General features: G+C 37.3%; 1 protein-coding gene across 1 annotated transcript; it reads right to left on the reverse strand.

Moving 5' to 3' along the window:
- Nucleotides 1-1,099: 1,099 nt before the first annotated feature.
- LOC111803390 lies at nucleotides 1,100-19,036 on the reverse strand. The gene is made up of 9 exons (XM_023687764.1): nucleotides 18,504-19,036; nucleotides 17,698-18,066; nucleotides 17,353-17,612; nucleotides 14,155-14,296; nucleotides 13,608-13,979; nucleotides 13,250-13,381; nucleotides 6,212-6,340; nucleotides 3,921-6,120; nucleotides 1,100-1,341 (listed from the first exon to the last, which is right to left on the reverse strand). The coding sequence occupies exons 1-9, from the start codon at nucleotides 18,624-18,626 to the stop codon at nucleotides 1,256-1,258; spliced, it is 3,813 nt and encodes a 1,270-aa protein (XP_023543532.1). The 5' UTR covers nucleotides 18,627-19,036; the 3' UTR covers nucleotides 1,100-1,255.
- Nucleotides 19,037-22,499: the final 3,463 nt, after the last annotated feature.

A 22,499-nucleotide genomic window follows, 5' to 3' on the forward strand; every position in this document is an offset into this window, starting at 1 on the left:
GTATTAGTCATCATATAATTCGTTTAACTTGGAACCCCTTCTTCTCTTTTCTTTATTTCTTTGTTCTTCGTATTCTCCAAATTAGTGCGGGCTAGGCAAAGTATGTATTGAGATAGAGAAATAAGATGTATGAGTTGGAATGATGAAAATTGTGGGTTCGAAAGATTATTTACAGGAAAAATGAGAACAAAAACGAGAGAAAATGGATTTTTTTTATTTTTTATTTTACAACATATACATCTAAAGGAAACTCATAGTACTTCCCCATCGTCTAACCGATCATTACATCATATTTTTGTCTAACATCATTTTGATTAAAGGTTAACGGATACTTTTGACCGTAACTACACAAGTAAAACCTACTCTAAAATTTAGAGGCATACTTGCAATCTACTCCTACACATTAATTTTACTAATCACTATCACATAAGTGATTAGTCAGGATATTCACTTTGTTCCCAATTAAATTAAATGAGACAAATTACGAACCCTAAAGTAAATTTGTTCCAATGAAATTAAATGGGACAAATTACCAACCTATCATTTATGCATGAAACATGAATCAGCTCTTTGAATTCTAAGATACATCAAATGCGGTCTATTTCTTAGAGGTCTAAAGAGCAAACCCGAATGGCACGGATAGAAAAAATAGGCTAAGAAAATCTCCACAAAACAATTGGTATAGATTGAACACTTACCATATTCGTCTTTCTCTTTCTGCTATATCTTCTTCCAGCTCATGCCAAAACATCTAAACAAACCACATATGAAGAACACAAGCTTTTTCAGAAACCCTTTCCTATGAATATGAATGTCTCCCCAAAATAAGGGTCAAAATAGTTGAAGGGTCACAACCCAAAGATTTGTATGCACCCCAAGTTCAAGTCAAAAGTACAAAAACGAACGACAGATTCAAGCAAATGATAGGCAGCAAAACTTTCATATCAACAAATTTTGTGTCGATAGAAAAACTCGACTCGTTTCGGGAACCTGCAAACACGATACCACGCACTCTTTCATCCTTCTTTTGTTTTTTGTTTTTCTTTTGTTTTTGTGTTCACTTCTACAGCAGGAGAAATAATGAGTAGACTAAATTTGAGAGCAATCATCAACTACTGAAAAACTTATAAGTAAAATTGAGATTTCAAGAAAACTTATTATGTAGCAAGTACTGTAAAATTCCATTAAAAAGAATTAATATGAAGATAGGGACGAGTAAATCGAAAACAGCCACCTCGTATCTTCTTGTTCCGATTCAGAAGAATGAGAACCTCATGCCATTGCTTGCTGCAAACAAGTTGTATTCTTCAATGGCAGTTTCCTTCTTATTGAAACCATGACCATTTCCAACAACTTCCACCTCATTATTGTCTTCCTTAGAGGGCATGAGATTTAATTTACCTCCCGTTGAAAGTGCAACAGGCCCTCCAAAATGAAATAATGAAAAGCTTGAGCTATCCTTTTGCAGTTTGGAAGAAGTATCGTTTTGCTTACAATCTCCGCTTGGTGGTGAACTGAGTGCGTACGGGAGTCCACTGGTAACGACGACGTCTGGATTAGCTACAGAACTTTCTGTTATTGCACCTGATTTAGAGACCTGAGTTCTGTCTTCAACAAAGATACCATTGCTAGCTTTGGTAGCTGGCTGATAAATAGGAACGGGACTCGGGTTGAAGACGGGATTACCAAGATGATGCAAATGGCCATATCGCATGCAGAAGCGCGGGTTACCATTTAAACCATACCCAAGAGGATTGGCATATAGACAGTGATTTGAATAGGAGAAAGGCATTATTCCATTGGCATGGACAGCTGCTGGCCATGAAACTGAGTTTTGGTTGTAATAGCCCATTGATGGAGGAACCTGAAACACTGGAAAGTGAACATTTTGGTTTTGAACCGAAGGAAGTGTCACATGACATGGGGAATCCAGATTAACAGCAGAGAATCCCGCTTCGAAGTTTTGAGGAATATTTTTCGGTGCATTTCCTTGAACTTTACATCCCTCGTTATCTTGCGAAAGACCGGAACAGTTCGTGCTCCCCATGGCATCACCTCCAATTGCTTTATCCATCCTTATCTCATGATGCTCAGAAAAGCCATACTGAATGGATGCTGAAGATTCCTTTCCTTCTGATTGATGGCTAGCATATTCTGAGTCTGATGTGGACGATGATTCTAAATTTCCATGGTTCGAGCAGATAGTATTACTGTCTCCTTCGCTCGGGCATGATGAGCAGTTATCAGAATTTAGAGAGCTAGTTCCTGCTTGGTTACTGGTCCCACTGGATGTCATTTTCATGTCTACTGTTGAATTTACAGAACACGGTGTTACCTCCTCACATGCGTCTTCTTCAACGTTTTTATGATCCTTCAATTCAATAGGAAGTCCATTTTGGAAGACTTCATCTGATTCGATAACAGAAGTAGATTCAGTTGAATTACTTTCCTCTTGATCAACGGTGCCAGAAGCTACGCTAACTTCACCACTGCAGCATTCATGCCTGGACTTCACAAGGTCATAATCAGGTTCCACACCAAACTTGAAAGTTGAAGACTTCAATGCAACATTTGAGTCAGAGTTACTTCTAGGATATTTCTTCTGTGATTCCATGGGCTCCCAAACTTTCTTTGAATAAACAAAATCTTTACCAGGAGAATTATTTAACAAAGCAGCTTTGTTTTTCAGTCTTCCGCTATCACGAGAATAATCTCCATAGCTGAACTTGTTAGAACGATAACTTTGCTTGGACATATCAAATAAAGATTCTGACTTGCTCGCAGATTTGACATCTCGGTTAACTCTAACTGAAGAAACAAATGGCTCTGCCTTTTTGTTAAATTCATTATTTTGGTTACAGACACAGGAACGGTAATCGTACGATACCCAGTTGTTGGAAGAGTGCATCTTTTCATTAAACTTAGAGACATGTCGACCATAGGCCTTTAATGAATTTGCTCTTAATTTCCTGTTTGATGCATTCATACTCCTGGAAGGATTTTCCAAACTATCGGCATAATATCTTTGCTCAGATCTGTTAACCAGCGCCCCATTTTCTGAAACCATAGATCGGCGCCTCTCAGACCACTTGAAAGAATGATCTTGAACTTCCTTTGGAAATTTTAATCTCCAGCGAGAAACTTTAGATTGATCACCTATGAAAGACTCATTTCCATCATTTCCATCATTTCCATCGCCAAGTTTCCCATCAAAGCTATCATCATATGAATTTTGCCCTTCTGAAATGATGGATTCATTTAAAAACAGCTCATTGAAAGTATCGGAAGACTCGGGCACGCTGGCATCACATACTTCACCGACTGCATCGGAATTTGGCTCCAAATCACAGGACAAGTCCTCCAAGACATCAGAATGAACACATGCTTCAGCTGATTCAGAACTTATCTTATCTTTATCCTTTTCCTTTCCTTTTAATCTTTCTTTTCTCCGGAGTTTCTTCTCTCTTTCTTTTGTCCTTTTCCGCTCTTTGCGTTCTTTTTCTTCACGCTTTTCCTTCTCTTCTTCTTCAAGAAGTTTCATCTGCAGAAAAATTCACAAAGGTTAGCAGTCAAGAGAGATCTTAAACTAGGTAAATAAACTTCTATGAGTAATGATATAGCTCGCAATGAACCTGCTTTTCCAGAGTAATGATTTCTTTGCATGCTATGTGAACTCGTTCTTCCAGTAATTTTAGTGCAAGACACACAAAGATGCTATGTGCATTTTGGCGTGCTGTTCCTTCTCTGAAGGCTTTTTCAACCTGGAAAAGACAACAAGTTATAAGAATATAAACAATCTATAATACCTACGAAAAACTTAGATCGGTTCCAGTATCGAATTTCCAGTCAAAGAAGCAAGAAGAAGAGATATCAATAAAAAATTCAATGGATTAACTGGAAAGTGGGAATAANACCATGACCATTTCCAACAACTTCCACCTCATTATTGTCTTCCTTAGAGGGCATGAGATTTAATTTACCTCCCGTTGAAAGTGCAACAGGCCCTCCAAAATGAAATAATGAAAAGCTTGAGCTATCCTTTTGCAGTTTGGAAGAAGTATCGTTTTGCTTACAATCTCCGCTTGGTGGTGAACTGAGTGCGTACGGGAGTCCACTGGTAACGACGACGTCTGGATTAGCTACAGAACTTTCTGTTATTGCACCTGATTTAGAGACCTGAGTTCTGTCTTCAACAAAGATACCATTGCTAGCTTTGGTAGCTGGCTGATAAATAGGAACGGGACTCGGGTTGAAGACGGGATTACCAAGATGATGCAAATGGCCATATCGCATGCAGAAGCGCGGGTTACCATTTAAACCATACCCAAGAGGATTGGCATATAGACAGTGATTTGAATAGGAGAAAGGCATTATTCCATTGGCATGGACAGCTGCTGGCCATGAAACTGAGTTTTGGTTGTAATAGCCCATTGATGGAGGAACCTGAAACACTGGAAAGTGAACATTTTGGTTTTGAACCGAAGGAAGTGTCACATGACATGGGGAATCCAGATTAACAGCAGAGAATCCCGCTTCGAAGTTTTGAGGAATATTTTTCGGTGCATTTCCTTGAACTTTACATCCCTCGTTATCTTGCGAAAGACCGGAACAGTTCGTGCTCCCCATGGCATCACCTCCAATTGCTTTATCCATCCTTATCTCATGATGCTCAGAAAAGCCATACTGAATGGATGCTGAAGATTCCTTTCCTTCTGATTGATGGCTAGCATATTCTGAGTCTGATGTGGACGATGATTCTAAATTTCCATGGTTCGAGCAGATAGTATTACTGTCTCCTTCGCTCGGGCATGATGAGCAGTTATCAGAATTTAGAGAGCTAGTTCCTGCTTGGTTACTGGTCCCACTGGATGTCATTTTCATGTCTACTGTTGAATTTACAGAACACGGTGTTACCTCCTCACATGCGTCTTCTTCAACGTTTTTATGATCCTTCAATTCAATAGGAAGTCCATTTTGGAAGACTTCATCTGATTCGATAACAGAAGTAGATTCAGTTGAATTACTTTCCTCTTGATCAACGGTGCCAGAAGCTACGCTAACTTCACCACTGCAGCATTCATGCCTGGACTTCACAAGGTCATAATCAGGTTCCACACCAAACTTGAAAGTTGAAGACTTCAATGCAACATTTGAGTCAGAGTTACTTCTAGGATATTTCTTCTGTGATTCCATGGGCTCCCAAACTTTCTTTGAATAAACAAAATCTTTACCAGGAGAATTATTTAACAAAGCAGCTTTGTTTTTCAGTCTTCCGCTATCACGAGAATAATCTCCATAGCTGAACTTGTTAGAACGATAACTTTGCTTGGACATATCAAATAAAGATTCTGACTTGCTCGCAGATTTGACATCTCGGTTAACTCTAACTGAAGAAACAAATGGCTCTGCCTTTTTGTTAAATTCATTATTTTGGTTACAGACACAGGAACGGTAATCGTACGATACCCAGTTGTTGGAAGAGTGCATCTTTTCATTAAACTTAGAGACATGTCGACCATAGGCCTTTAATGAATTTGCTCTTAATTTCCTGTTTGATGCATTCATACTCCTGGAAGGATTTTCCAAACTATCGGCATAATATCTTTGCTCAGATCTGTTAACCAGCGCCCCATTTTCTGAAACCATAGATCGGCGCCTCTCAGACCACTTGAAAGAATGATCTTGAACTTCCTTTGGAAATTTTAATCTCCAGCGAGAAACTTTAGATTGATCACCTATGAAAGACTCATTTCCATCATTTCCATCATTTCCATCGCCAAGTTTCCCATCAAAGCTATCATCATATGAATTTTGCCCTTCTGAAATGATGGATTCATTTAAAAACAGCTCATTGAAAGTATCGGAAGACTCGGGCACGCTGGCATCACATACTTCACCGACTGCATCGGAATTTGGCTCCAAATCACAGGACAAGTCCTCCAAGACATCAGAATGAACACATGCTTCAGCTGATTCAGAACTTATCTTATCTTTATCCTTTTCCTTTCCTTTTAATCTTTCTTTTCTCCGGAGTTTCTTCTCTCTTTCTTTTGTCCTTTTCCGCTCTTTGCGTTCTTTTTCTTCACGCTTTTCCTTCTCTTCTTCTTCAAGAAGTTTCATCTGCAGAAAAATTCACAAAGGTTAGCAGTCAAGAGAGATCTTAAACTAGGTAAATAAACTTCTATGAGTAATGATATAGCTCGCAATGAACCTGCTTTTCCAGAGTAATGATTTCTTTGCATGCTATGTGAACTCGTTCTTCCAGTAATTTTAGTGCAAGACACACAAAGATGCTATGTGCATTTTGGCGTGCTGTTCCTTCTCTGAAGGCTTTTTCAACCTGGAAAAGACAACAAGTTATAAGAATATAAACAATCTATAATACCTACGAAAAACTTAGATCGGTTCCAGTATCGAATTTCCAGTCAAAGAAGCAAGAAGAAGAGATATCAATAAAAAATTCAATGGATTAACTGGAAAGTGGGAATAAAAGAAAGACACTACGACTTTGAACTTTCAATCCAACGAGCAAAACGTTCAAGAGAAATTTCTTTGAAATAAGAGAAGTATCAATCCTTAAGGAAAAGATAGGATAATATTGACTTGTTTTATGCCAAGCAACAATTGGATATAATTTTTCTACTCAAAACAAAGAAATTGTAATCTGATATAAACAAATTTAAGTTGAACATCACTCAAACTTTCATCAAGAGTCGAGGATATACAGAAAAAGGAAGATGAGACATCCCACAAGCGAAGGTGATCAGTAGATTTAGATGAATGACGTCAACGGTCATTATCAACCCAGCATCCATCTTGAACAAAAGAAAATTCTTTCCACTTTTTTTTTCTGTCAAGAAACAACTTCTCATTGATATAATAAAAAGGAAAATGTTCGAAGGATACAAACTCCCAAAGGGAGTGAAAAAGAAAAGAAAATAGAACTAGAAAACAGACAAGATCTTAAAACAATTTCAAACAAAAGAGAACGACCAAGAAATAAAAACGACCCATCAAACAAAAGCTCAGCTCCAAAGCAAATTCAAACAGCAACCACAACAGCTAAAGATAAGAATCAATAAGATCCAAAAACATGAAAATACTGACTAAAAATCCTCCTCCAGAAAGATCTAACACACCAACTAAGAAACTCCAGAACATAATCTCCAAAACTTCGAACTTCCAAAAGAGAATGTAAAGATGAAAAAAAAAAAAAACATTCCCCGGAAGCTTGATACAAAAACTAGTCCTTATGAAGTTGAAGAAGGAAGTTCCTGTAATTCAAGACCACAAACTTCAATAAGACATGCAAATTTTCTAGGCACCGAAGAAGGGCAAGGGAGAATCTCCATATCATTTCCAAAATATAGAAACTCAAAAGCATTGAAAAGGGAGTCTTCAATCTCCATATCATCAAAGTGATTAACCATTGGCTGCCCAAGAGATTTCACACTGCTTAGGTAACTTTAGATTCAACATCGAATTCACCACACCGAGAGGGAGAAAGATGAACTATAAGGACTTTTTCAAGTGAATCATCTCATGAATAAAAAATATACCCATTAAGAGGAGAAAACTTTAAGGCTACTTGAAGGGATTAAAGGGTTTGATGTAGATAATATTGATAAGTTCCAACTATCCCTAGTTTTACGAAGGAGACCAAGAGACGTGAACAATTTTTTTCAATTAAATCAAGATCCACAGTATATCTCAATGGGTGATTGAGAATAAATGATAGGTTCACTTCACCGAGTATAGTACAAGGGGTATGCAATAATATAACAATTTTTAACCTCTTTCACAATCAAGGGCATTGAGGACTCGAGAACTTTAATGGAGGTCTCCAAAAGGGATACATGAATCTCAGAAGGCAATGCAAAGGGATAAAGGTCGTTAAAATAGTAGGGAGCTCACAAAAATCCCCAAGAACTTGTTGAATTAAAACAAATGGTTGATGCTCATTCAGAGTAGACCCATTAAAAACACTCATCCCTGTTTCAGTGACTATAATCTCTCTATTCTCTGGAACTAAAGTTGGTGGATGATTAATTACATCATCATTCACGTTAAAAGTTCCTTCACCTTCCATGACTTGATGTAAAAGATGTAAGTCCAGAGAATTGGAGAGGTCTTTCAAGGAGAGAACTCTCTATTAACGATATTTGGATGATTAATTACAACATCACTAAATCTAATAAAAATATTCCCTCCTTTCTTATCCTATGATTTCTATCATGGCGGGAAGAAAACCACACAAATGCCTCTTAACTTCTATAAGAGCCCCATGCAATCTAACATATTAAGATTGGGGGAAGAAATACTCTCAAGGCCACCAAAGTAATGGCCGCTAGTTCAAATGTGCTTATGACCCCATTAGGTTAGAGGTAAGTTCTTGATGGAGATCCATCCAGCATAACGTTCAATAAAATTAAGATGACTGCTTTTCACGATACCATTTTTTCAATAAACAAATGCAAATCAACGTAGAATCTCCATATACCTTCATAATCAAAAGCCTAGAACAAGACATCAAAATTAAAATATAGTTATGTCAGGTCTATCAGGAACGAATTAATTGAAACAATGCCCTTATAATGCTAGTCCTAAGGCATATTTAATCTCCTTCCTATTGTTGTGAGAAAACAACCTAGAAACAACTATTAGCTCGCTAAAATTCAATTTCATCACTTTTTGGTCCTTTTTAACCAATTGAGAATAAGAAAAGGCAACTCTTCAACAATACTTAAAATAATCTTTTGAGATCTCATTCACTTGAAATCCAATCCCCTGCTTTCCATTCAAGTTATTTGCCTCTTCCCACACATTACAACTGAAAGAAGAATTTTTCTCCAAAGAAATTTTAGCTAAATCCTTTAAAACATGAAAGTTGCCATCATAATTCTTGAGTAAGTCTTTTAGCATTCCTAAACAAAATACCAAGCATTTATTAAGAAACCCATAGATACTTGAATCAGCTTTCTTCCTCCAAAAGGTAGCCAAACAATGCAATGGATGAACCAAAAAATATTCATTTTGATAAATGAATTTGTAATATTCCAAGAAGAATATATATTAAAATAATAGAAAATTGTGCTCGGTTGTATGATGACCATATGGTGAAGCCAATGGATGGATAATCGGTAATACAAGCATATTTTCTTCAATTTCCTCTCATTTTTAGCTTATGGTAAGGTTCTAGGCAGGACTCTCAATCACAAAATAAAATCTTACAATAGAAATCATTTGGAATTTTCATCGATACAAACAAAAGTTCCTCAATGACATTGAGGATCTAGATTCCCTCGAGGAAGCCATAAATCCTATCCAGGATGGTTTTGAGATTAAAGATTCTTTAAAAATTTATCTACATGACCTTACTTTAAAATAGAGAGCAACTGAATTGTCCCCATGGCAATTACTCATTTCCTAATTCTTGTAGACGAATAAAGGGATAATTTGTAATGATGCAATTGCTCTCTGTTTTGCTTGTGGACTAACCTAATAACACTCTGCTCAATCGTTAAAAGCTAGTTTATATATTTTCAGAAGATAGGCATTGCTAATTGTAGTATCAATATCAATTGATGCAGGATTTTTTTATTGTTTCTTGATGAGATGCCAAACAGAGATATGAACAAACGAACAAATGTACCTAGCATAAAAATAAAAATAAAACCAACAAGAGGAACCCAAAGAACTATAATAAAGGGCCCCAATCCTAGGGAATAAAACCTTTTTCCTAATCAATAGTTACAAAAGATCTTGCCACCAAGGCCCAAACAAGGTATTAAACCCAATGACCTCCCACACCTCCTATACAAAACTCTGATTCCCTCTAAAGCTTTTATTATTTCTCTCGAGCCAAATCCCATAAGACAACTGCAAAGAAGCAAGCCTGCCATAGAAAATTACTCACTCTCTAAAAGGATGAAAAGGCAAAACCTCCTCCATCATAGCCCTACAATCCTTGCTCCATGCCAAACAAACTCCAAAACCCCACAAAGAAGGGTCTAAATTGAAAGGACAAACAGGATCTCCAAATAATATGGTTAGATTTTCCACTGGAGCAGCATCCAAGGAATTTTTATTCACTTCAGTTTCTAAGACTCTCTTGAAAGGAATCTTGTTATGACAATGATGTTCCTAATTTTTTTTTCTTATTCACTATTCACTCCAATTATCTTTCTTTCACGTTTTTAAATGTTATATAAAGAAAAATGTTAAAGTAAAAGTAAGTCCAACTTTGATGGTTGTCTATTTAGTTCCTAAATTTCAAAAAGTTCCACTGGTCTCTCTCTCTCTCTCTCTCTCTCTCTCTATATATATATATATATATATATATATTTTNAGTGTTCCAAATATTTTTACCTAATTGTTGATGTCCCATGTTTTTTGAAGTAACAAGTGATGGTTTAACTGTTAAAATATGTCGAAGAATCAAAAGCATGTTTTAACTAGGATATCTCCTTTAATGTACAATTTGGGACAAGGTTTTTGGAGTTTAATTGGCTTGTAATAGGATGTGTTGGTCGCAAGAGGGGGATTTTAATGATATGGTGAGGTCTTGGACAAAGAGGAACATGTTCATGTGAAGAGACATCAAACTTCTTCGGTAAGTTCAAGAGAAAACATATTGCAAACAAATTCTAACCAAAGTAACTTTTAAATCAAGCTTCACTACCTTACTTGACTTGTTTTATTCTAACATCGTTATTTTTCTTATATTACAATGTATTTTATTTATTATACTAAACGACCATTTGACACATGCCTAACAAGTGTCAGACTCCTTTGGGGCATGATCCTAGGAGCTTTACACTCTAGACCTAGGCATTGGTAAGGTTTGAATAGGCTTTCATCCTAGAGAAAGAGCTTTTTTACGAAGGGTGGAGGCCGTACCCTTATACAATTGGTCCTGAGTGACATTCCTATTCATCTATTGCCCCTGGTTAAAATCCCTAGTGTGATTAGTAGGACCATTGGAAATTGATGAGGGATTTCCTCTAAGAGAATGTTGAGGAGGGAAAATGATCTCATCTTGTGAGGTGGAAAGACGCCACTGGACCTAGGTGGCTTGGGCTTGAGAAATCTAAGGGCAAGGAATAAAGTCCTTTGGGCTAAATGGTTTCGACGATTCCATCATGATTCTGTCATCTTATGGCACATGGTTATTGTTAGCAAGCACAGTCCTCGTCCTTTTGAATAGACAGTTAGTGGGGCTAAAGCATACCAGAAACCCGTGGAAAGATTTTTCAGCTAAACTTAATTTCTTTTCCGATTTTGTTCATAATGTGGTGAATGATGGGAAAGATACATTTGATTGGTTGGTTGTTGGACCCATCTGCATCTTACATCACTGGTTATATAAGCTGTAAGTATCATTTGGTTCGTTCGATTATTTCTCATTCTAAGAACCTGCCTTCTCCTTCTCTAGGTTTTTGTAGGGAAATGTCGAACATTATTTTTGTTGGGGGACTTCTAATCCTGATAAGAGGGATGTTCGCTTTTGAAGTCTCAAACTGTCCAAAGGCTTTCTTCTGTAATTCTCTCTTTTTGTGTGGTCCGTCCCCCTTTCTTGTCAAGCATTTTCATTTTTTTCTAGGTGGAAGGTCAATTATTTCAAGAAAGTCAAGTTCTTTGTTTGGTACGTTTTACATGGAAGAGTTCACACCTTGGGTCGGATATTGGCTAGAGGGTCCATGGTGGTTAGCCCATTCAGTTGTATTATGTGCAAGATATTTCAGTAACTACAGCACATATCCATGTATAAATCTTACAAATCAAATAAAACAAACCAAATATTTAAAGACATTCAAATGCGTAAAAGGAGTGGTGGATTCCTAACTCTCGAAGTCTCATCCTCATCAGAAATCTGAAAGATGAAGAGATTGATGGCCTTTCATCCTCAAAACAGAAAAGATAGATGGAATGGGCTTTGGACAATAGCTTCACAGTGCATTCCTTATATGCTTCTTTGCTAGATAAAGGTTCATCTCCCCTCTAATTGACAATCTGGGAAAGCTTCTGTCAAAAAAAGGTCAAATTCTTCCAATGCTAGCTAACTAACGGGGAGATAACACTCGTAATTTGATTGAAAGGAAGGCTCCTTACTATTCTCTCTCTCTCTCTCTCTCTCTCTCCCCAGCTAGTACCATATTTGCCAGATTATCAGTCTCAAGCCCACGTATTCATCCACTATTCCACTGTCCATAGCTTCTGGACCTTTATGCACATCAATTTCAAATGGGCCACGGCCTTGCCTACATCCATCTATAACCTCTTATCAGGTGTCCTACTATGGCACCCCTGCCAGAACGAGCAATAAACCCTTTGGCTGTGCCAGGTGAAAGACTTCTTTTCAAACCTGAGGCTAGAAAGAAATAGTAAACTTCTTGAAGGGACTGAAGCTTCTTTTTATTCCTTAATGGATGATCTCCTAAGGGCTATATCTTGGTGTGAACGTTCTCTCTTCTTTTTCTTATTATAGTGATACTACGCTTCTGGCCAAGTGGAACTCCTTTTTGTCATTCAGTTTTGGGATCTTGAATATTTCTTCTCAAAAAAAAAAAAAAAAAAAAAAAAAAAAAAAAAAAAAAAAAAAAAAAAAAAANACCTAACAACACTGAAAGTATGGATTCTCAAGCATCTGGATTCAGATTCCCAACAAACAGACTGACCTATTAGTAAACTGCAGTAATTAGACCAACATTGAAATTAGTTTAATATTTTGAGAATTTCTCCTCCTATTTTTCTTCTCCCTAATTCTTCCCAATTTTCCCTCATCTTATATTATCTCATTTCTAGCATCCACTCCTAGCCTAAATGGGTAAAACCGGAACTATTTGGACTGACATAGTCATCACTAATTTCTTGAAGTCTTGGGAGAAATTACAGGAGGAAGTTGTAGCCACCTTGGTTAGATATTAGACCTCTTTTCTACATCTTATTAAATAATAACTAAAAAATTGGAAGAAAAAAACAAAAGAAAGAAAAATATAGACATATAGAACCAAGAATCGCATTTGAAAATAAAGCCCAACACTTTCACTAGATTCCATAGATATAGTAATTTTAACTTTTAATTGGTTTTTCCTTGTCCCAATGAGCCTAACTGGTAATTATATCCCTGGTGCTTAATAAAATTTCTTAAAACAAGAGATTTTAACATGTGTTTGTCTTCAAGAAAGAATAGTATCACACAGGCCAACTAGCAAGAAAGCACAAGCCAAAAAGGTTGCAGATAACATGCCTGTTCTTTAAAAATGACAGTTGCAGCATCCAAAAGAAACTCCCGAGCAAGTTCGGGACTCTTTGCATGCTTTTGAGGACGAGAACAATCTCCATCCAAACCATTTGCATCTTTATCCATAGAATCATCCTCCTAAAAGCACATAATTCAGAGAAGCAATTAGAGTTATCAAGATTTAGAAGATGAAAACATTTGTCACCCACAAGAATTTCAAGTTCTAGTCATATAATGCTGCAGATATTTTTTTTCATGGCAGAAACAAAAAGAAAAACCCATTCATTATTGAAATATGACTCACGTACAAAAGTTTATGATAGGAAAAAACCTAGAGAGACAAAATTACAAAAAAGAGAACAACCTCCTCCTCCTCGGCCTCTTCAGCATGCTCAAAAAACCTCCTAATACTTTCCCCTCTTGTGATTGTAACAAATCCATCACCAACTGTAAGCCTGCGATGAACACATTGTTGACCTTTCAACGCATGAGCTTTCACTGAGAGCTCAGTGCAGCGTCCATCCAATTTCCAAGCTCTGAGGGTAATAAAGCATGAATTCAAACCACCAAGATCAAGGCCATTCATTTTGACACTTCCATTCATGCCAACATTTTCAAACTCCAGAATATCAGATTTTCCTTCTCCTGTTCCAACAGCCCATTCAAAATAATGATATGTCTCCACAGAGTCAGCAAAAGTTTGATGCCAATCGGCCTGGATTGTGTCATCTGATACCTGAGACAACAGCATTATAAATTCTTTCATGCTGATTGCAAAAAGCTCACAATCTAGAGAAATCTTAAGAATCTACATAGTCGTTATAATTATTAATCATATTAATTGTGAAATTTACATTATAACCATGATCGTAGAAGAGCACTTAAAGTTGAAGAGAAGTGCAAGGATGCACCTCGTAATTAAATGCCATATCTGCAACACAAAACCAAGTAGTGCAGCAAGGCTCTCTTCTTATGCGCTTCAGCTCCTTTAGTTCCTTGAACTCACGGATCACATTTCTTCTGCAATCTCTACAAAACCTCTTGCTGTCAAACCTGTGAGACAATCAACATACTGTAAGAAGAAATTAATAATAATAATAATAATTACAAGGCAAGAAAATGCAGGAGAGAAAACTGATTAATCATTTATTAGGCCTTTGCACGAAGAGTTGCTGGTGGTTTAAAGCATTGGTCAGCTTGGTTTGTTTAGCCTCATTTGAGGGTCTCTTCTTGGTGTGCACTCACCAACCTCTTTTCTGGACACTCTATCCAAGATTCATGTCTCATTTGGCATGACTGTATTTTTCCATTGTAATCTTTTTATCTTTTTATTATTCACTCCCTTGTGGAGTTTGTAACTTTTGAGCATTATTCTCTTTTCATTTCATCAATGAAAAGTTCCATTTCTTTGTCATAAAAAAGGATAAATACACCAATGATTGCTCGCCATATTAAAATAAACAAGGCTAGTTTCCTATATTCCTCATTAACTATAAGAATCTTAAATACTATTGGAATTTGTGCAAATAAGTGTCAGCAGAATATGCAAAAACCTAACAAGTAGAACCAATTTTTCAAAACACTTCTGAGGCTTACACCTTGAGGCACACTTCAAGATCAGGCTCAAATTTTTAGGCTAAAGTCTCAGGCCTCTTTGGATCAAAAGAGGCTTACATCTCTTAAAGAAAATATTTATGGCCCCATGTGATGCACCGAACAGGTGTAAAGGCTAAAATGACTAGAAAAATAATATTAGTCTGTTACATTCTTCAAAAATATTAAAGTACAGTTACGTGTTTGTTTTATGCAAACAACTTCCATCGAGAATAAATGGAAGAATACATAGGTATACAAAAAATCAAGCCCTCAAAAGGACACTCTATCAGAGAAAATGGCTAGTTCCTATCAAATAGTTACAAAAGATCTTCGAAATTGAAATCCAAAGAAAAGCATGAAATCTAACAAGGAACCAAATATCACTTACGTATTCCATATCAATAGAATACAAGACGATAACTCAGCCAATTACTACCTCTACCAAGGCTTTTAAAAAACATTAATGACAAAAAAAGTGTAGAATAAGTTTCGTTCTTTATAGAATTGATCTTTCATTGAGAATAAATGAAAGGCTACAAAAAGGGCATACAAAAACAACACCCAAAAAATGTAGCCAAGACAGCACCTAAAACACCTAAAAACATAACAATATTAAAAAATAATAATAATAACCACAATAATAATAATAATATAAAAATAAATAACTCGAGTCCAAAGTAACTAGACTGAGATGGAAGTAACAAAAGTCTCTCGAGCAGACACCCGACGAGAGGTATTAAACTTGGAAATAATCCACACCTCTTTTCATGATATCTCAGACCCTCTAAACACTCTATCATCCCTCTCTAACTGAATGGTCCATAAATTAAATTTTAAAAAAAAAAAAAAAGGGTTGCCACAATGTTAAGCCCTTATCTTGAGATGGGGATGGAATAAAACCTCTTCCATCATGAAACGATAACAATAGATACACGACACACTCACACCAAACATCTCCAAAAACGCATCCAAATGAGCAAACTTGCGTCACCAAAGGATACGATTAGATCTTCAACCGCTTCCCTACAAGAAGTACCCCACTACGCTTAAGTAAAAAAGAAAAGTGTCTTTGAATGCGATCTAGGTGTGGATTTTCCCAAATAAAACTTGTCATGCAAGGAACTTAACCTTCTTGGAAATATTTTATCTTCCACGAGGAAAACAAAGAGTTTGTAAGAAAACTTTCTGCACCCAAAAGGAGAAAAGAATGACAAGAAAACCCTTTAGAGGGATTAGACGAAGATGGACCTCTCCTAATAGAGTAAGGAGAGAGGCACATCCAAGGTTTCCCTGTCCAACAAGGGATGTTAGACGCCAAAGTTAAGCAAATGCCAATTACTTGAATAAGAAATGACCAGAGCCATAGGACTAAACCTCAAAGAGGAAAGCTAGTACAAATGAGAAAACAAGTTATGAATAGAAGTATCACGCTACCATCAATCTTCCTAGAAATAAGAGTTTGAATCATCTCGAATAGAGCCATGAATGAAATTAGAGAATAAGGAACAACTAAAAGCAATGTACTTCCAAGAGTTTCTAAATGCGCCTTTCAAGACCATAGCCACAATGCATTTGAAAAGGTGAGGGGCATACTTGCTCACTATGACCTTGTGCCATAGAGTATTCAGCTCATCTAGAAACAAACCACCAAAACCCTTTCCAAACACATCATGTCTGCCAACAAAAACCAGAAACTCCTGCAATTTCATCCCTAAAATCTCTTTAATTTTAGGTCAAAAGTATGAGCTCCACATTAATACTTCATAATAGTTCTCAAAAGTCAATGCCACAATAATTCAAAGAGCCTCCAATGCCTCCAAAACATTTATTATCTACTCATCTCAGTTTAGGCCAAATAGTATGAGATCTCCATAAATATTTCATAATACTTCCCACAAGTCGACTCTACAATAATTGAAAGAGAAAAGGCACCTCCAATGCTTCCAATACATTTATTATCTACTCATCCCAAGGATTAGAAGCTGCCCCCATTTGTACATTGTCATTTCAATATGTTTGTAAGTCGCCCAAATTTTTACACTTAAAAGGAGCATACCATCTTACGTATATACAATCATCGGAAGACTAATTATACAAGAATTTTCTTGGCTTGTAAACTAGAATCTACTTAAGTTATAGGTTTCATAACTAAAATTATATATATACAATAAATCAAGACAGCAGTAATTCTACACTTTCTTTTTTATAGAAATCACGCTTTCAGGGAGAAAAATGAAAATATATACATACAAGGGAAGTATTCTAGACTAGCTTAAATCTTCAAGATGCATTAAAAAAATGAATTAAAAATAAATAAATAAACAGGTTTATTTCTTATTAAGAAGTCAAGCTTCTATTTATTCATGTTAGTTTTACTCTAAATGTGTCTGTGATACTTCGTATCCCTAAAGATTATATTATATACTAAAGTCCCCATTGAGCATCGAGTATCACATTTTCCATCATTAATTTAAATAAATGCATGAAACAAAGGATGAGCATTAGCTAGACACCTGTACATTAGCCTCTCAATAAAATCTTCTTCTTTCATCCTTAGAAGAGATAGTCGAGTCTCTTCTCCTAATGCTGACCAAAAATCAACCAATGTATCACAAGAAAGCCGAGCAGTGTGCAAGGCACATGTTTCCCTTGTTCCATGTCCCCTGCCATAACTTGCTGTTCCTTGACTAATCCAACCACGACCTCCCCCACCACAGGCATCTGGATAAAGCAATTCTCGTTCTCGCTCCCTAGCACGTGCACTATCAAAGACCTGCTTCAAGGAAAACCTTAGTGATTACAAGGATGCGCTGATTTGGAGTGCTTAGTAGCAAAGAAAACTAAAAATAAGCACTTACATTTTGGAGATCCAGGAAAGACTTTGAACACAAATAGCAATCCAAAAGTGTCAGCAACCCATCACGTGTTGTAGTCAAACCACCCCAAGGATGGACGGATGGATCTTGAATTTCATCTTCAAACCCATTACCCGTCAACGCTCCATCACCTGCTTGATTTTTTGAAACCCCTAATCTGTTGCATGCATGATTCACACGTGTTTTTCCTTGTTGTAAAGACTTCCCATATAAGACAATCTGCAAAAATCCTTCAAGCAGCAAACCATTACATCTAGAGCAATACATATTCTTACGAGCTTGCTCAAAGAGGGTTTGCTTGTCAATTCTCAGGAGTTTTTGCCTGGCTTGGGGCAGCAGCTCAATCCAAAACTACATTGAGAGTAAACACAACTTATTAGTTGATGGTGAGTTCACCACATCAGTTCCAATTAACGATTTAAGGCATAATTAAACAATGTGATACTTTAGTTGCGTACAAAGAATATTTTCTGTTCATAAAGAGATGCATGCAGAGGAAACATGAAGTTTCAGTAACTCAATTTCGAGTAAAGAAATGAAACGCCTACAGTGTCGAACACCCACATCTAAAATGCTAGACACTCCTCCGGTAGATGACATCGGCGGCACTAATGAATCCAGGCTTTTATGAAGTACTAATTCAGGGAAAAAATATAGAGCAGGAATGTGACAAGAATCCAGCGCAGGAAAGTGATCTAATCTAGTAGCAATTATTCGGAAAAAAAAAAGGAACAAATGAAGCAATAAAAACTCCAATTAAATCGTCTGGCAACGAGAGAAATGAATACCTTCTGGAGCTGATTGTAGCTAACATCGTCGCGATGCTGGGACCAAAATCCATTGGCCGAGAGCGAGTATATAGCCGATGACCCACAATTTAAATGGTAATTCTTTTGTGTTAACCCAGGCATCTTTCAAGCCCTTATAGTTACATTTCTCAATTCTTCCATTGCCTCACAACCTGAAATGAACCCAATCTGATCGAGAGCCAAAAAGCGAGCCAAAACGAATAGTAGCTAAGAATTACAATCGCAATAGGTAATTAGAACAATATAACAGATCGTGGGCGGATTGAAATAACTCCGTCCCGAAGCAAATCTGATCAAGACTACGAAAAGATGGATTATATCGAATTGGATTCGATTGGACTAGATTTGAATAGCATAACATAAACGGAATCGATGGGGCATGAAAAAGAAGATTGAAAAAGAGAGAAAACCGATGTAGGGGTTTCTGGTTGATGACAATGAGATTGGCTGCTGCTACGTTTACATTGCCCGCTAGAGAGATAAAGAGAGAGAGCAGACGAAGAGAGGAGAAATGAAATTACAATTACAATTACAATTAACCGAAAAGAAATGAGGCTGTTATATCTCTAATCAACCAATCATCTATTTTTTCTTTTTCTCACCTTATATTTTTGTTAAATTACCAATTTTTTCTCTCAAAACTTATATATTTTAAATTGTGACACATTCATACTTATTAACCAATTTTATATTAATTAAACGTGAAGAGGACTGTCCAGACCAACACGACTCTCCACAATAGTATGATATTATCCCGGACTTTCATCATCCAACACCTCCCCTCGAACAAAGTATGCCTCCCCTTAATCGAGACTCGACTCCTTTTTCTTTTGGAGTCTTAGTCATTTTTTACTATGCCTTCAAGGAGGCTCGACTTCTTTTCTTTTGGAGTCCTTTGTTCGACATTTGAGGATTTACCAATCTATTGGCACGACTAAGTTTTAGGGCATGGCTCTGATATCATGTTAGATGAACACGACTCTCCACAATAGTATGATATTGTCCCAGATCTTCATCATTCAACACCTCCCCTCGAACAAAGTACGCATCCCCTTAATCGAGGCTCAATTTCCTTTTGAGTCTTAGTCATTTTTTACTATGTCTTCGAGGAGGCTCGACTCCTTTTCTTTTGGAGTCATTTGTTCGACATTTGAGAATTTACCAATCTATTGGCATGACTAAGTTTTAGGGCATGACTCTGATACCATGTTAAATGAACCCGACTCTCCACAATGGTATGATATTGTCCACTTTGAGCATAAGCTCTCATGGCTTTGTTTTGGGCTTCCCCAAAATGCCTCGTACGAATGGAGAGAGTATTCTTTGATTATAAACCCATGAGCATTCCCTAAATTAGTCGATGTAGGACTTTCATCATCCAACACCTCCCCTCGAACAAAGTACGCCTCTCCTTAATCTAAGCTCGACTCCTTTGGAGTCCTAGTCATTTTTTACTGTGCCTTCGAGGAGGCTCGACTCCTTTTCTTTTGGAGTCCTTTGTTCGACATTTGAGGATTTACCAATCTATTGGCACGACTAAGTTTTAGGGCATGGCTCTGATATCATGTTAGATGAACACGACTCTCCACAATAGTATGATATTGTCCCAGATCTTCATCATTCAACACCTCCCCTCGAACAAAGTACGCATCCCCTTAATCGAGGCTCAATTTCCTTTTGAGTCTTAGTCATTTTTTACTATGTCTTCGAGGAGGCTCGACTCCTTTTCTTTTGGAGTCATTTGTTCGACATTTGAGAATTTACCAATCTATTGGCATGACTAAGTTTTAGGGCATGACTCTGATACCATGTTAAATGAACCCGACTCTCCACAATGGTATGATATTGTCCACTTTGAGCATAAGCTCTCATGGCTTTGTTTTGGGCTTCCCCAAAATGCCTCGTACGAATGGAGAGAGTATTCTTTGATTATAAACCCATGAGCATTCCCTAAATTAGTCGATGTAGGACTTTCATCATCCAACACCTCCCCTCGAACAAAGTACGCCTCTCCTTAATCTAAGCTCGACTCCTTTGGAGTCCTAGTCATTTTTTACTGTGCCTTCGAGGAGGCTCGACTCCTTTTCTTTTGGAGTCCTTTGTTCGACATTTGAGGATTTACCAATCTATTGGCACGACTAAGTTTTAGGGCATGGCTCTGATATCATGTTAGATGAACACGACTCTCCACAATAGTATGATATTGTCCCAGATCTTCATCATTCAACACCTCCCCTCGAACAAAGTACGCATCCCCTTAATCGAGGCTCAATTTCCTTTTGAGTCTTAGTCATTTTTTACTATGTCTTCGAGGAGGCTCGACTCCTTTTCTTTTGGAGTCATTTGTTCGACATTTGAGAATTTACCAATCTATTGGCATGACTAAGTTTTAGGGCATGACTCTGATACCATGTTAAATGAACCCGACTCTCCACAATGGTATGATATTGTCCACTTTGAGCATAAGCTCTCATGGCTTTGTTTTGGGCTTCCCCAAAATGCCTCGTACGAATGGAGAGAGTATTCTTTGATTATAAACCCATGAGCATTCCCTAAATTAGTCGATGTAGGACTTTCATCATCCAACACCTCCCCTCGAACAAAGTACGCCTCTCCTTAATCTAAGCTCGACTCCTTTGGAGTCCTAGTCATTTTTTACTGTGCCTTCGAGGAGGCTCGACTCCTTTTCTTTTGGAGTCCTTTGTTCGACATTTGAGGATTTACCAATCTATTGGCACGACTAAGTTTTAGGGCATGGCTCTGATACCATGTTAGATGAACACGACTCTTCACAATGGTATAATATTGTCTACTTTGAGCATAAGCTCTCGTGGCTTTGCTTTGGGCTTCCCCAAAATGTCTCGTACGAATGGAGAGAGTATTCTTTGATTATAAACCCATGAACATTCCCTAAATTAGTCGATATGCGACTTTCATCATCCAACACCTCCCTCGAACAAAGTACGCATCCCCTTAATTGAGGCTCGACTTTTTCTTCTTTTGGAGTCTTAGTCATTCTTTTGGAGTCCTTTGTTCGACATTTGAGAATTTACTAATCTATTGGCACGACTAAGTTTTAGGGCATGACTTTGATACCATGTTAGATGAACACGACTCTCCACAAATGGTATGATATTATCCACTTTGAGCATAAGCTCTCATGGTTTTGTTTTGCGCTTCCCCAAAATGCCTCGTACCAGTGGAGAGAGTATTCTTTAATTATAAACCCATGAACATCCCTAAATTAGCCGACGTGGGACTTTCATCATCCAACACAAATTACTACTCGATAAACTAAGTTACCATTCATGCCACATTATAGAACAATCAAGCTTAATTTATTCTTGAATGGTTACAAATTTTTTGTGGATAATAATCTAGAGTTATGATGTGAGATCCCACATCAGTTGGAGAGAGGAACGAAGGATTGCTTACAAGGGTGTGGAAATCTCTCCCTAATAGACGCGTTTTAAGAACTGTGAGGTTGATGGCGATACGTAACAGGCTAAAGTGGACAATGTCTGCTAACGATGGGCTTGGGCTGTTATAAATGATATCAAAATCAGTCATCGGACGGTTTGCCAACAAGGAAGCTGGCCCCTAAAGGGGGTGGATTCGGTTGGAGAGGTGAACACCAAACATTCCTTATAAGGGTGTGGAATCATCTCCCTAACAGACGCGTTTTAAAAACCGTGAGGTTGACGGCGATATGTAACAGGCTAAAGTGGATAATGTCTGCTAACGATGGGCTTGGGCTGTTATAAATGATATCAAAATCAGTCACCGGACGGTTTGCCAACAAGGAAGCTGGCCCCTAAAAGGGGTGGATTCGATTGGAGAGGTGAACACGAAACATTCCTTATAAGGGTGTGGAAACATCTCCCTAACATACGCATTTTGAAAATCGTGAGGCTGACGAGGTTGTTACATACGATGTTTCATTAATGTATTTTAAGTGTTTTTGTTTACTTTATG

Source organism: Cucurbita pepo, chromosome LG10 (genome assembly GCF_002806865.2).
Source record: "Cucurbita pepo subsp. pepo cultivar mu-cu-16 chromosome LG10, ASM280686v2, whole genome shotgun sequence".
In the NCBI taxonomy this organism is placed as follows: Eukaryota; Viridiplantae; Streptophyta; class Magnoliopsida; order Cucurbitales; family Cucurbitaceae; genus Cucurbita; species Cucurbita pepo.

Bases quoted from the DNA above. Each gene is read 5' to 3' on its own strand.
- LOC111803390 (XM_023687764.1), bottom strand. From the start codon at position 18,626: ATGCCTGGGTTAACACAAAAGAATTACCATTTAAATTGTGGGTCATCG. The intron at 18,067-18,503 runs GTATTCATTTCT...CTCTCAATGTAG, and splicing joins GCTACAATCAGCTCCAGAAG to TTTTGGATTGAGCTGCTGCC. The intron at 17,613-17,697 runs GTAAGTGCTTAT...TCCTTGAAGCAG, and splicing joins CTTTCCTGGATCTCCAAAAT to GTCTTTGATAGTGCACGTGC.